At 42.3% G+C, this 15,836-nt stretch overlaps 1 protein-coding gene across 3 annotated transcripts in view; it reads left to right on the top strand.

The window, feature by feature from the left end:
• Window positions 1–1,530: 1,530 nt before the first annotated feature.
• The window catches only part of cnbpb (CCHC-type zinc finger, nucleic acid binding protein b), a 28,404-nt gene continuing 14,098 nt past the window's right edge, over window positions 1,531–15,836 (top strand). Inside the window, exons 1-2 of one of the 3 annotated variants that reach the window (XM_068051812.1) lie at window positions 1,531–1,618; window positions 10,868–11,005. In XM_068051812.1, the coding sequence (XP_067907913.1) occupies window positions 10,885–11,005 (121 nt within the window). In that variant the 5' untranslated portion in view covers window positions 1,531–1,618; window positions 10,868–10,884. Of the gene's footprint in view, window positions 1,789–10,867; window positions 11,006–15,836 lie in introns of all 3 variants that reach the window. The other 2 variants (XM_068051814.1, XM_068051811.1) reach the window with 2 other exon arrangements.

Raw genomic sequence — 15,836 nt, 5'->3', positions numbered from 1 at the left:
TGCAGTAGCACCTTCGGGATCCCATTTAAGCCAGTAAGTTGGGTTGATTGGGTGTAGAAGATAACTTGCATAATTTCAGGTAATTCAGTAATAGTCCAAATTAATAACAATTACATAACAATATTAACAAACATAGCATTGCCCACCAATGCCTGGTCCACCAGAGTTCAATTTTAAATTTTTCATCCTCATGTTAAAATCCTTCCACGGCCTAGTGCCTTCCTATCTGTGTTCCTCCAATTCTGGCCTCTTGTGCATCCCCACTTCCTTCACTCCACCACTGGCAGCCATACCTTCAGCTATTCCAAAGGTCTAGAATTACCTTTCTTCTTTGTAATTCATTCACAGGATGTGCACAATGCAGGGAACACCAGCATTTAATGCCCATCCCTAATTGCCCTTGAGAAGGTGATGTTGAGCTATCTTCTTGAATTGCTGCAATCCATGTGGTGAAGGTACACCACAGTGGTTAGGTAGGGAGTTCCAGGACTTTGACCCAGTGATAATGAAAGAGCAGCGATATTTTTCCAAGTCAGGGTAGTGTGAGACTTGGAAGGGAACTTGGAGATGGTGGTAACCTCCGGCTGCACTTGTCCTTCTAAGTATTAGAGGTTTGGGAGGTGCGAATGAAGATCCCCTGGAGAATTGCTGCAATGCTTCCTGTAGATGGTACACGCTGCAGCCACAGTGCATTAGTGGTGGAGACAGTGAACTTTAAGGTGATGGAAGAAATGCCAATCAAGCAGACTGCTTTGTCATGGACAGCATCGAGCTTCTCAGGTGCTGTTGGAGCTGCACCCATTCTTGGGCTAAAAATTCTGATGAAAGGCCACTGATCTGAAACGTTAACTATGCTTCTCTCTTCACAGGTGCTGCCAGACCTGCCGAATATTTCCAGCATTTTTGTTTTTATTTCAGATTTCCAGCATCAGCAGTATTTTGCTTTTATTATCCCTGCCCTCGAACCCCAGGGCAGCTCTACACCACCACAGGAAGTCGGCTAGTAAATGCTTTAAATTTCCCTGTCAGGCCTTGCAAATGTTAACAAAGTAGGAAAGTCACAAGACAGAGAAATTACAGAATTGTGGTTTGGGCCTGGAAATCTGGGCTCAATTCCTTCTGGAACTGTCACTCAATCGGACACCCTGAGGAAACTACAGCTCCCAGTATACAACACGCACAATAATTTTACTTTAGAGATAAACACAAAGTAACGAGCACTAGAGAATCCTCTCCACAGGAATCAATTTATACTTCTTGCTTAAATACGAAAAAGGGCAACATAAGAGTCAAACGGACAAGAAATATTAACACCTCAAGACAACGCATCTTAAAAAGAACTTGAAAGCTGCCAGGCCGCAGCACTGCGCAATTGCCAGCAAGTAGCATCTGATTGGTCCCGCGGCGGCAGAGGCGGGTTTTGCTACGGAGGAGTGGCATTCAACGCATCCAGTCAGGAGGACGGTCGCCTGGATCGGGATAAATTGATTGGCAAGCGCCAGGGTGTGTGCCGTGTGCAGAGGGTTCCGCCCCCTTTTTTCGTGTGCAAACCGCGTGACGCGTGCAGAAGGAAAGAGCCAGAAAAAAAACCGAAACTCGGAGTGAAAGCGGTCAGACGGTGAGTGGGAACCGTAGCACCGAGACCGTGAGTAAAAAAAAACACTGTGCGTATGGTGAAGAGTTTAACACCAGTACGGTGAACCTGACTTTCGTTCCCCCTCTCCTTCTTCCTGAGAGCTCAAGCGTGGTGGCGAGCTCCCGAGAGTTAAACGCTAAAGAAGTGCTGAGGTAAACAAGTGAATTTCTGACGGCGCATTGCGGCCTGTGCGTCAGGCTGTCGGATCGAGCCTTCTTCTTTGGTTTCACCCCATCCCACCGGCCACCTGAAAGCATCGACCCGATGACTGTCTAACGTGACTTCAGCCCGAACCCCTTTCCCCCTCCCACTGAAGCAAGGCCGCTTAAACTAAACGCGGTGTCTCGGGAGGTGTGTATCGCTAGGCCCAATGCGTGTAGTGGCGTGGTTTGTGTTAGGTTACCAGGCCTGCGACGGCTGCTTTTAACCACCTTCGGTTTGAGACTTACTTCCTGTAGTTGTCCCTTAGACTCAAATATAACGGTTCCTACAAGTGAGTCCAGCTGCTTCGCATGACGGCTTTTGGCGCCGCAACGCGTGATGGCCTGGCGACAAACCGCCGAGTTTGTTTTGGAAAGCCACACTTAAAACTGGCCGGTCCATTAGGCCCGTATTCACCGTTGTTTGACTTTACTAATCGGGGTCACATTTTGTTAGTTTTAGTAGCAATGTGAGCCAACTTATTCCGAAAAGTGAGGCTCGAAATGTTAAGTAGATACTAAGACCCCGCCCCTGGAAGCACGTTTTAACCCGAAACTTGAATGAGTTGCGCTTTGGCGGGAAAGGGAATAAAATTAAAATATCCCACATGGATAATATACGGGCCATATCTACTGATAGATCTATTAACCTGAAGTATTCTGTTTATGGCGTTTCTAGCAAGAATGTTTAAAAGCATGATCTAATTACTTATTTTAGGAAACGAGAATTCTGCTCGATTTCAAATGATGTGCAAGCCTCCGTCTCAAAAACCCTTCAGGAACAAATTGTATTAGACCTGTACACTTGAATTAATTTAGTTTTGCATATGAATGTTTGTCATTCATTTGCTGTAATGTGCTGTGGGAGGGAATACAGGGGCAGTATGAGCCCATGAATAATGTGCAGCATTGTATTTAGGAAACTATAATTTCCAAATATTTAACTGTTGCCAATTAATATTGGGTGCCATGCAGTGGTATCGGAATGACTGATACTACTGGAAAGGTTAGTTTATTCCATACTTTTCTCTTGTGTCTTTAACAGCAAATTGGGCTATATGGATATTCAGTTTTAGATAATCCTCAACTGAGGATTCCCTCCTCCCTCCCCTGTGGTTGACAGGGCCCTCAACTGTGTCTGGCCCATTTCCTGCACCTCTACCCTCACCCCTTCCCCTCCCTCCCAGAACTGTGACGAGGTTCCCCTTGTCCTCACTTTCCACCCCACCAGCCTCCACATCCAAAGGATCATTCTCCACCATTTCATTCACATCCAGCGTGATGCAACTACCAAATGCATCTTCCCCTCCCCTGTCAGCATTCCAAAGGGATCATTCCCTCCGCGACACCCTGGTCCACTCCTCCATTACCCTCAACACCTTGTTTCCTTCCCATGCAATCGCAGGAGGTGAAATACCTGCCCAATTACCACCTCTCTGCTATCCAAGGCCTCAACCACTCCTTTCAGGTGAAGCAGTGATTTACTTGTACTACTTTCAACTTGGTATACTGTATTTGCTGCTCACAATGTGGTCTCTACATTGGGGAGACCAACCGCAGATTGGGTGACCGCTTTGCGGAACATCTACGCTCAGTCCGAAAGCATGACCCTGACCTTCTGGTTGCTTGCTATTTCAACACCCCCACCTGCTGTCATGCCCACATAGCTATCCTGGGTTTGCTGCAGTGTTCCAGTGAACATCAATGCAAGCTCGAGTAACAGTATCTCGTTTACCAAGTAGGCATGCTACAGCCTGCTGGACTGAACATGGAGTTCAATCATTTTAGAGCATAACAGGGCCTCCTTTAATTTTTTGATTTGTTTTTTTTTAACCATGTACCTGCTTGTTCTTTGGGCCAGGCTGTTCATTTTTCTGTTAATTAACACCCTCTCTGCACTAACGCTTTGTCTTTCAGCACACCATTAACATACCGTTTGCCTTTGTTCCATGACCTTCTGGTCAGGTATTCTGTGACCCTGTCCTATCAACACCTTCCCTTTTGTTATCTGTTGTCCCACTCCTGCTTTAATTGCTTAGATCCTATTACATTTCTGACCTTTGCCAGTTCTGATGAAAGGTCACTGACCTGAAATGTTAACTCTGCTCTTCTCTCCACAGATGCTGCCAGACGTGCTGAGTATTTCTAGCATTTCTTGTTTTTAATTTTACGTAATTGTCTGCCTGGATTGAAATAAGTATTCTGAAATTACAGCAACAAAGACCATCTGGCCTACCATGTCTGTGCTGTTCAACTGTCCTTGCTACCAAGTTGCATTTACCTGCTCTTTCCCTTTAAATGATATGCCGTGTGTCTCAATATTAACTTTCAACCTCTTCTGGTGAGAATCCTGAGTATTATGACTAGTACAACTAACTTTATTTGACCTTGAATAATTTTGGACATCTTTTATTAGACTTTTGACCCCCTCATCTGAACCTAGTGACAAAAACCTTCCTTTTCTGAACCTCTTGTAACAACTTCCTACTTTAGACATACTTCTCTTAAATATCCAGTAAATTTACTTCTAGTAAAAATGTACTACTTCACATTTCTCTGCATTAAACTGGAGCTGTCACCTTTCTGTTTAAATGTTGAACTTTGACACTTTAAATATCAGCAGCAGTTTACATTTAAATAGTGTCTTTGACACAGTAAGATATTCCAAGGCCCTTCACAGGAGTGTTGCTGGGCAAAAATTGGCATGGAGCCACATTAGGAAATATTAGGACAGGTGTTGGTCAGATGTTTTAATGAGCATCTTGATGGCAGAGTTGTTCAGGGAGGGAATTCCAGAGCTTGAGGGCTAGACAGCTGAAGGTGCAACTGCTAATAGGGTGAAGGAAACCTGGGATGCACAAGAGGCTGTGATTAGTGTTATCTAAGATTGATTTATTAAAAAGTTTACGTATATGTGAAAATATAGGAGTATATGCCAATGCAGCCAAGGTTTGAGCTCCACTGTTACAGTTGGTTCTCTAATTTTTATAAAGTTTGAAAATAATCTCATTGTGATGTATAGAACTGCATCACTTTCAATCAGTGGGCACCTGTTTTTTATAATGCGGTGGTGGGGGGAAGTGAACAGTCTACAGAAGCAAGTCTTGCTGTTCTTAGATTTCAGTTCACAAAACCTCACGTCTAAGCACCTATTCATAATGTTCGGGAAATAAATGTGGCCATGTAACCTCATTCCTGAGGGGGAAAGAGAGGAATATCCTGCTCCCAGTTTGGTTTTGTTTCTGCTGTTGTGTGTATGAACATTGTTCAGGCAAGTGGACAGTATATTTAGGAAGCTAGATACAGTTCAGAGGTATTTAATTTTTGCCACTTTTGTGTATCCTGCTTTTCCTAAATTAATATTCAATATGACCTCTACAAATGTAACTTCACTATTCATACAGTATACACAGAAAAGATTGCATATGAAATGTACAGCTGATACTATTAAGCTTCCTTTTTGTAGCAGGTTTCTTGTTCAGAGTCTTGTAGTGGATCATTGTTACTTTGATTTCTGACCATTTGTAAAGTTGCATTTTTCTTTCAATTAGAATTTCCCATTCTTGTCCCCTCAACTCAACTGTAATATCATTAAATGTGTGATATGATACACAACTAGGACTATTATTCATAGTACAGGAATTGTCAAAGTATAAAAGAACATTGGGCAGCAGTGACCATTTGTAAAACTGTGTAGTTTGTGCAAGGGGATAAAATCCAAAATCTGTGACACTGTAGCATGTTTCCATCTGGTCTTTAGTTGAATTGGAGTTGAGATACATGGATCTGTCAAAGGGTTGTCCATAATTAAAACATTTGTGATATCCAAAGCCAACCTCAGCTACCTAGTTAAAGCATTTTGCACTTGGTCTAATTTAAATGTTGTGTGGATGGGAGTATTTAGGCATTTAAAAAAAAAAGTTTTCATCAAACGCTTGTTATAGTTACACAAATATGAGGGTGGTGGGATGGCCATTTAATTGGGCAGGGTGGTTGTATGACTTCAGGCCTCCAATGAAACTTCCAGAAATACATCAAACCAAAATGGACAACCATAGATGCAGTGCCATAACTGATGCTGTGGCTGGGATCAGCTAACAGCATAGAAATTATGCCTGGGATAATCTGATCCTTGAGGCTTAGTTCTACATTTGTGATGGGACTCCTTCCTATTGCAGAGACAGTCAAGGGAGAGAAGTAGAGAAGCTTACAGAATAGCGGTTAGAGAAATCTAGTAAGTTAGATGGAGGATCTTGGTGAAATATGTAAAATGTGACCTGGTATAATATAGCACCTAGGAAATAAACTAAAGGACATATGAAAATTAGTAAACCACACCAATGTACTGCTGCAGTGACTATTAATTCTTGCAAGGTTATTTTGTGTTCTTGATCTTTTGCTAGTGCCAAGTTTACTTGTAAGCAGAGCTCCTTCTGCATTTGACCTGTGCAAATGGTTGAGTAAGAGCTATGTTGCAGCCATGCCAGACCTTTTATTACTGGATTTAAATGAAGAGCTGGTGTTAAGCCAATGAAATGGTTTTTCTTCCAAAACTACTTATTTCAAAAATGGGTGTTGGTAGTCATGGAGGAGAAAGAATTTTGAAAATATAATTTTAAAAAAATGCTTGATGAAAATTAGTACAAACGGGGAATGGAGGATAGGACAAATAGGATTGGTTTTCAAATACTTTAAAATCACGATAATGGTTTTAAACAGTTATGATTAGTGTTGCAGTGATAAAGCCACTCAGTTTAATTTTATATTGTATTAGTTGTTTTGAACAATTGTATTAGTTGTTCAAACATCGCAGTACATGTCCTTAAAAACTTAGTTATCCCAAGAAAATGTTTGTTGATCTGGTTATACATGGATTAAAACATGATTTGTTAATGACATTTCTGTTCCTGGGGGAAACTTGGAATTATTTCTTCAGTTATAAAAGCCTTTACTGAAATTTCTAATCCCTGTTTGGTGTCATGTTTCTACCACAAGTTCCTACTATTAATGGTGATGTGCAATAATTTTATTGCTCACTAATTTGATTCTGAATAATTTCATGTGTGCAGCTTTTAGATAATTTTCTATTATTCATTTACAATAACTTTTCTTTATTTGTTCATGGAATGTGAGCATCACTGGCAAGGCCAGCATTTATTTTCCATCCCTAATTGCCCTTGAAAAGTTGGTGGTGAGTCACCACATTGAACCACTACAGTCCATGTGGTGTAGGCACACCCACAGTACTGTTAGGAAGGAAGTTCCAGGATTTTGACCCAGTGACTGTTAAGGAACAGTGATCCAATTCCAAGTATATGTCTTGGAGGGGAACTTGCAGGTGGTGGTTCCATGCATCTCCTGCCCTTGTTCTTCTCGGGCTGGAAGGTGCTTTCAGAGGAGCCTTGGCGTGTTGCTGTAGTGCTTGTAGATGGTGAAAACTGCTGCCACTGTGTGCTGGTGGTGGAGGGAGTGAATGTTTAAGGTGGAAGATGGGAAATCGATCAAGTGGGCTACTTTGTCTTGGATGGTGTTGGAGCTGCACTCATCAGGTAAGTGGAGAGTAGGAACATAGGAAATAGGAACAGGAGTAGGCCATTTGGCCTGTCGAGCCTGCTCCATCATTTATACAGATTATGCCTGATCATCTACCTCTACCATTTTTCTTGTCTGTGTTCCTCCACTGCTTGGCCAGGTTGGACTTCCTTGGTTTTCCTTTTGAAAACCCGAGTAAAGCTCTCATGGGAGGTGTTTGGGGGAAGTAAGAGTTGCATGCTTACACATCTGCAGCTTGTAAACCAGGAGTGTGGGAAGTGAGGAGGATTAGTTATGAGAATGGTCATCAGTGGTTTCAGCTTCAGCAATGGACGTCCCAATATTAACCAGTACTGCCTCCTCCGTTACGGTTAGTATGTGCAGATGCTCCAGCTACCTCTAGTTGTATGCCACCTTGTCCTGCAGGAGAGAGGGGAGTAGGTCAGTGAATGTATTGCAATCTGTTAATGTGGCTGTCATGGTTGAATAACTGGTAGTGTGTGCAACCTGAGATCTTGAGGCTTGCAACAGTGCCAAGTGTGAGGGTGTGAATGCCTGGTATGAAGCCTGATGGAGATTGTTGGTAGGTGATTAGTGTGATAATTTGAGCAGTGGCTGAGACTACTAGTGCAGTTGGTCTGATGTGGCATTTGCAGATGCATAGACTGGCCCATAAATCTTGGCGTTCACTCGTTCCCAAGTTAGATTCTTCTCAATTTTGAGGCTGAAACAGCCTTCCATTTTAAGAGGTGTAGGCTAGCTTTAAGTGCTGCTAGACATGATATTGGCTGGACACATCAGCGGTTCAGTGAACAGCATAGTTAGCGCTGGCAGGATGCAGAGCTCATTCAAATGAGCAGGTAGCACAAAGTTGATATGCCTGCATTGTAATCAACAGGTGTGGGTTTAATCATTCATTGTGATCCCTGTGCTCATATTTGGGGCTATCCAATTTAGCTCCTATTGCCTTGTGTTTGTCAACTCTTCACTCCTGATGGCAGTTAATATTGCTGGGTGCAATTCCAGGAGCACCAGTAGCCAACTGGTGCATCAACTACGTGATCACTCTTCATATGAGTTTAGGGTTTCTGGCTAGGAATGAAACCTAGCTAAACCATATCCTGTCCTCACTTAATGGCCCTGATTTTGTGGTTCGTGGTGAACTGACAGCATTCTCCATTCATTATCTTTGCGCTTATACTTGCCCACAGACTTGTACGCTGCAACTTGTAATTAGAGAGCCGAGACAGCATGGCACCCTCTACCAAGGGATCTTGAACCTGTGTACAAGGCAAGCAACAGAGTATTTCCGAAGAAGGGTCACTGACGCGAAACGTTAACTCTGCTTCTCTCTTCACAGATGCTGCCAGGCCTGCTGAGTATTTCCAGCATTTCTTGTTTTTATAAGAGTCTATTTGATCAATATGATTGAAAAATTCTTAGAGACATGTAGAGTCTAAACCAGGGAATGTAAGATTGAATATTTACAATGCCACATCATCTACAGACAGGAAAAGAAATATGGTATTTGGGGATAAAGTGAAAACTTTTTAAATTTAAAAAAAAATCCAATAGTTGAACTATGACTAACAACTCCACTTGTAAATTCAGTGCTGAGAGATTGTATGGCAGTAATTAGACTTATCCCAATAAAAATTCAGTCCTACTTGAATAGGAAAGCCCTAACTCTTGTGTAACTAGTGGGTAAGTGCTGCAACTTCATGTCCTTTAGTATTTCAATGCCAAGTCTCTTGGCTAGATACTGGTACAGTGAAGTTTCTGTAGCTGCAGTGCAACCTGGATAGCAGTTTCTTAATTTCTGCTTTTAATTGCTCGTGTGGACTGGCAATTGCTGTCTGATTTACTCAACAATGGAAGTGCTGATTGTGGTAAGAACAATAAAACAAAGTCTGGGCCTTTTTTAAGACTTGTAATTATGTGGTACTTTTCACAACCTTAGCATGTTCCAAAGTTGAGTCTCTGGATGGCAGTTGAGCACAGTATCTGGAGTGACTTTTATATACCAACTCTCCCTGGATCACTAAAACTAACTGAAACATGACCCTACCCTCACTAAGCTGAAACTGGTCAGCTCAGCACCGAGCAGAAAGGAGTGACTTTAAACAAACTCATTGTGGGAGGTAAATGTTAATGGCTGCTATAATGTAGATTTGCTGGAACATTGGAAGTATTAATGTAAAGAATTGTGCAGCAGTCTATGGAATTCAGTTACTGGAAAAATGCCATGCTGTGGTAAATGGATTTTTGAACAAGCGCTTTACAACTGCTATACCATGCATAAGGTAGATAAGGTTGTTTCGTGTTGCATTCGCAGATTTCCTTCTCACTAATTTACTTTTCCATATTCATAAAACAGCAACAAATCACAATTGGAAAAAGTAGGAAGAGAAATAATCACTACAAATATTTTTGAAAGTTTTTATCTGCTGTCTTGGAATTTCTGCCTATTGGAAACAAGATTATAATGTCATTATTCAGAAACAACATTTTTTTTAAATTGGCATTTTCCATTTTTGAAATGCTTGCAAGTGTTTTAGATTGGAAGCCTTAGACCATGTGAGATCTCTCTGCCTGAATTTCATGAAGCTTCTCAAAACAATCACACTCCACTGAAGTGTCACTAGGTTCTAGCCTACAAATTCTAGCATGCCCTTGTGTCTACATCTTGCTAATCTTTCAAAAAGATTTTATATTTTTTTAAAAAATACAAGATTGGCACTTCACAACATGTCAACTTTCTGGTTGTCATGTTCTCCTGCGTATCAACACAAATTGTGCAAATGAAAGTTTCCATGTCAGTTTTATTTTGGTGATTTAGTCACTTAATTTTCTTGTGGGTAAATCATTGCAAACAGCAGAAACCCTTCAAACATTTTGAAGTGAGACTTTTACTTGTGACTCCATACCATCTGTAGGTCAAGAATGCCAACCCATTACGCTAGTTGTATCTGGTCTATGTCTACTACAGTTGCAAGCCAAGTTCTGCTCTCCAAGGAAGACTTGGAAATAAAGTATTGGTGATTTTGTCTCTTTGTGATCTATATGTTGAGAAAACTATTAAAGGAGCAGATGAATCTTCATGTTCTTTTTTGTATTTCTTGGCTTTTGATGTGCATGCCATTTACATTGAGTTCCTTTTGCACTGAGCGGCTAGCTTGGGCGTTACTGTTTGCTTTTTCCTGCTAATCTGGTGCTAGGTGCTTTCCTTTTTAAAATACAAATTGTAACTTGTATCCTTGGGCAATATCCTGTTTCCTTAAGATTGCATTATAGTCTGTATTTGTAAAAAATATAGTTGGCCTTGAACAAAGCAAAATATAGTTTCAAGAACACCATGTATTATACGCTGTGATAAGCTGACAAGTAGAAATATATTTGCAAAAGAACTTTTTTTCAAGAAAAAAAAAGTACTGGCTTTGATTAAGTGTTACTGGAATATGGCTATAACTTTAAATGTCCCAACATTTTTCTCCTTTAGGCTGAATATAGTTCACCATGAGTAGCCAGCTGTGCTATACATGTGGGCATTCCGGCCACTGGGCGCGTGAATGTCCAAGTGCAGGTGGGCGCAGTCGGATTCGAGGTCGTGGCAGAGGAAGTTTCACTGCTGCAAGAGGTAACCTAAGAATTTGCTTTTTAATCTTAGCATGAGAACTTGGGCCAAAAATGTGCCTACTGTACTAGATGATCAAAATAATAGATACTCATATTACATACAGGAGTTTGAGAAGTTTAGATTTAAATTCCAAATTGACTAGTCCATAAGCACTCAACTTAAATTTAGCTCTGGTACTGCTACTGTAATTGGGGTTAAAAAAAAAAACTTGAGTCTGAAATAGTATTAGCCTGCTTATCTTAGACAAATGATTTGACATTTGATCTGATGGCTGACAGAATTTCACAATACTTTGAGATGTGTGGAATATTTTTATTTCACTTAAACACGTCTCAGCCCTCAAACACTTTGACCTTTTCTATAGCAACTTCATAATTATAAATTTGGAAAGTAAATCTAAATTTTGCTTTTTCAGAATAATTGAGGGCATAATTGAGGATTCTGATGAGTTTATAAGCAGTGAGTGGAAAGTTGAGCTGGAAAGTCCTCAAGCATGTTCTTGCCTCCCAAATCCATGCACATCTTTATTTGGACTCAGGTTTCTGGCCCTGTCGCAGTACCAACACAGCTCCTAAAGGATGACATTTGTGACTCTGACTAAGAGAAACTATCCTTGTCCTCCTCCTATCTGTCTGCAGCCTTTGACTGTTATCACACCATCTTCCTCTGACGCCTCTCCACCAGCATCTAACTGAATGGGACTACTCACCTGATTTTGCAATTAACTATCTAATTGTAGGCAGGGTATCACTGCAGTAGCCTCTCTCCCTGCTTTGTAAAGTTACCTGTCAATATCCTGGGGGTTACCATTGACCAGAAACTGGAGTGCTGTGCTAAGTGCTGTGGCTAAAGAGCAGGTCAGAAGGCTGAGAATTCTGTGGTGAGTAACTTGTTTCCTGTCTCCCCAATGCCTGTCCACCATCTACAAGGCACAAGCCTGGAGTATGATGGAATACTCTCCACTTTCCTGGATGGGTGCAGCTCCAACAACACTCCAGAAGCTCGACATCATCCAGGGCAAAGCAGCCCGCTTGATTGGCACCCCATCCAGCACCCTCAACATTCACTCCTCCACCACTGACCCACACTAGTAGCAGTGTGTACCATCTACAAGATGCACTCCAGCAACTCACCAAGGCTCCTTGGAAAACACCTTCTAAACCCGCGACCTCTACTGCCTTGAAGGACGAGGGCAGCAGGTGCATGGAAACATGGGCAGCGCAGTAGTTAGCACCACAGCCTCACAGCTCCAGCGACCCGGGTTCAATTCTGGGTACTGCCTGTGTGGAGTTTGCAAGTTCTCCCTGTGTCTGCGTGGGTTTTCTCCGGGTGCTCCAGTTTCCTCCCCAAGCCAAAAGACTTGCAGGTTGGTAGGTAAATTGCCCCTAGTATAGGTGGGTGGTAGGGAAATATAGGGACAGGTAGGGATGTGGTAGGAATATGGGATTAGTGTAGGATTGGTATATATGGGTGGTTGATGGTCGGCACAGATTCAGTGGGCCGAAGGGCCTGTTTCAGTGCTGTATCACTAAACTAAACCACCTGCGTTCTCTTCCAAGCGCACACCTTCCTGACTTGGAACTATATCGTCGTTACTTCGCTGTTGCTAGGTCAAAATCCTGGAACTCACTAGCAGCACTGGATGCGCCTACACCCCAAGGGCTGCAGCGGTTCAAGAAAGCAGCTCACTGCACTTTCTCAAGCAATTAGGGATGGGCAATAAATGCTGGCCTAACCTGTGACGCCCGCATCCTCTGGTGTCTCCCAAGGATCTATCCTTGGCCCCCTCCTACTTCTCATCTAGATGTTGCTCCTTGGTGACATCCAGAAACATGACTGTGCTTCCACACCTGCTGAGAACACCCAGCTCTACTTCACCTGTACCCCTCATGATCCTTCCACTGTTAAGTGTCATTCTGCTTATTTAACATCCAGCACTGGATGAGCTGAAATATTGAAAATCCCGGTTCCTGTGCAAATGCTGCTCCCTCGTCACTGACTGCATCCCCTGCCTGGCAGCTGCTTGAGGCTGATCCAGACTGTTCAGTCTTGGTGTGTTATTTCACCGAGTTGAGCTTTCAACCATATACCCACCCCATCACTAATACTGCCTATTTCCACCTCTAACATTGCCTGACTCCACCCTGTCTCCACCTATCTGCTGAAACACTCATCCATGCTTTTGTTACCTCTAAAGTTGACTATTCTAATATACTCCTGGCCAGCCTCCCACATTCTACCTCCATAAACTTGAGGTCATCCAGAACTCTGCTGCCCCTGTCCTAAATTGCACCAAGTCTCATTCGCCCATCACCCCTGTGCTCACTAATCTATATTGGCTGCCACATAAGCAACGCCTTGATATCTGACATTCTCATCCTTGTTTTCCAATCCTTCCACTGCCTCATTCCACTCTCTCCCTCCCAGTCCCACAGTCCTGTGATATCTGGCTGTGCAGCCAAGGCTGTAAGCTCTGGAATTCCCTCCCTAAACCCTTATGTCTTCCCCTTTTCCCCCTTTTAACATGCTCCTTATAACCTTATCAAGCTTTAGGTCATATAATCTTTTTATGTGACTTGGTGTCATTTTTTGTTTTGCCATTGTGAAGAGCCTCAACATTTTGTGAAAATGTGCTATATAAAATCAGATTGTTGGAACTGTAAGTATTACAAACCCAAGATTATGGAACTGTAATTAGTCTGTAATTGTCTGTCATCTGATAATTTATACCTGCAAGTAGTCAAAAGGTGGTGAATAGAACTAGTGGAACATGATTGTTCGTTTGCTTGATTGTGGAAATAAGGAAGCAACCCGTCCCCCTGGTTGGTTGCCTAGACTTCTCTTGGGAATAATTCCTTGTACATAGGATTTTTTAAAATCTGACAGGTCATCCAGTCTTAAATACTGACTTGTAATTGGCTTCCCATCATTTGGGCATAATGTTCTGGATTTTGTGATGGTAGTGACAGCAAAACTGTCGGTGTTTGCCTTGATTACTCCGAAAGATGACAACTTCTGGAGTCCACATGTATGCAGTTAAATGTAGAAAACCAGAAGTTGCTGTCAGTGCTTCAATGCTTGTTGAAGTCCTCTGCCCCCCTGACTCCCAACCAAGAGTGTAGTCAAGTAGAAATCACTCAACTGACAAACTTGCTTTTTTTATGCTATTTGTCTTGCTGTACAAACACTTGAAAAAGTTACATCTTGTTAAAATAAGGTGTAACTGGGTTTTTAATGCTATATTAAGATCACAAGTCGTGGGAGTCAGTTGCCAGCATTCGCCAGAGCTGGCGGGCAGCCATAAAGACAGGGCTAAATTGTGGCGAGTCGAAGAGACTTAGTAGTTGGCAGGAAAAAAGACAGGCGCAAGGGGAGAGCCAACTGTGCAACAGCCCCAACAAACAAATTTCTCTGCAGCACCTGTGGAAGAGCCTGTCACTCCAGAATTGGCCTTTATAGCCACTCCAGGCGCTGCTTCACAAACCACTGACCACCTCCAGGCGCGTATCCATTGTCTCTCGAGATAAGGAGGCCCAAAAGAAAGAAAAAGAAGATGATCACAAATACTGCTGAACAGCCTCACTGGCTCTGGAAAAAAAACTTATGGAATGTCAAATTTCTGCATTGATATTCACATTATTACATTAAGGTTTTGTGATGGGAATGTAGAAGTAGGTCATTTGGCTTGTAGAGCCTGCTCTGCCATTCAAACGATCATAGCTGATCATCTACCTCTATGCCATTTATCCCCAATATCCCTTGATGTCATTAGTATCCAGAAATCTTTTTTTTTTCTTACTTAAATGTGCTCAGTGAGCTTCCACAGCCCTCTGGGGGTAGAGAATTCCACAGATGCACTGCCCTTTGAGTAAAGAGATTCCTCCATCTGTCTTAAATGGTCGGCCCCTTATTCTGAGACTGTGGTCCCCTGGTTCTCAACTCCAGCCAGAGGAAATATCCTATCTACATCTACCCTGTCACGCCCTGTAAAAGTTTTGTAAGTTTAAATGAGATCACCTCTCATTCTTTGAAATGGAGAATACAGGCCCAGTTTATGTAATAGCTCATGACCATTCTGCCATTCCAGGAATTAGTCTGGTGAATCTCTGTTGTACTCACTCCTTCCTTGGTAAGAGGACCAAGACTGCACACAATACTCCGTGTGTGGTGTCACCAAGGCTGTATACAATTACAGCAAGGTATCTTTATTTCTGTACTCAAATCCCCTTGCAGTGCAGGCCAACTTACCATTTGTCTTGCTAATTGCTTGCTGCACCTGCATACTAGCTTTTAGTGACTCATGAACAAGGATACCCAAATCCCTTTGGACATCAACACTTCCCAACCCCTCTCCATTTAAGAAATACTCTGCCTTTCTGTTTTTCTACCAAAGTGGATCACATTATATTCCATCTGCTATGTTCTTGCCCATTCACTTAGCCTGTTCAAATCCCCTTGAAGTCTCCTTGCATCCTCCTCCTCAACTTGCATTCCCACCTAGTTTTGTGTCATCTGCAAATTTGGAAATATTACAATTGGTCCCCATATCCAAATCATTTATGTAGATTGTGAATAGCTGTAGCCCAATCACTTGTGGTACCCCACTAGTAACAGCCTGCCATCCTGAAAATGACCTGTTTATTCCTATTCTCTGCTTTATGTCTGTTAACCAATTCTTAATCCATAGCAGTATATTACCCTCAAACCCATGTTCCAATTTTGTTTACTAACCACCTGTGTGGGACCTTGTCAAAAGCTTTCTGAAAATCCAAATACACCACATCCACTGGTTCTCCTTTATCTGTGCTACAAGTAGCACCCTCTTAAGAAC

Source organism: Heterodontus francisci, chromosome 19 (assembly GCF_036365525.1).
Source record: "Heterodontus francisci isolate sHetFra1 chromosome 19, sHetFra1.hap1, whole genome shotgun sequence".
Taxonomy (NCBI): Eukaryota; Metazoa; Chordata; class Chondrichthyes; order Heterodontiformes; family Heterodontidae; genus Heterodontus; species Heterodontus francisci.
This window is presented reverse-complemented; position numbering and strand designations above follow the sequence as displayed.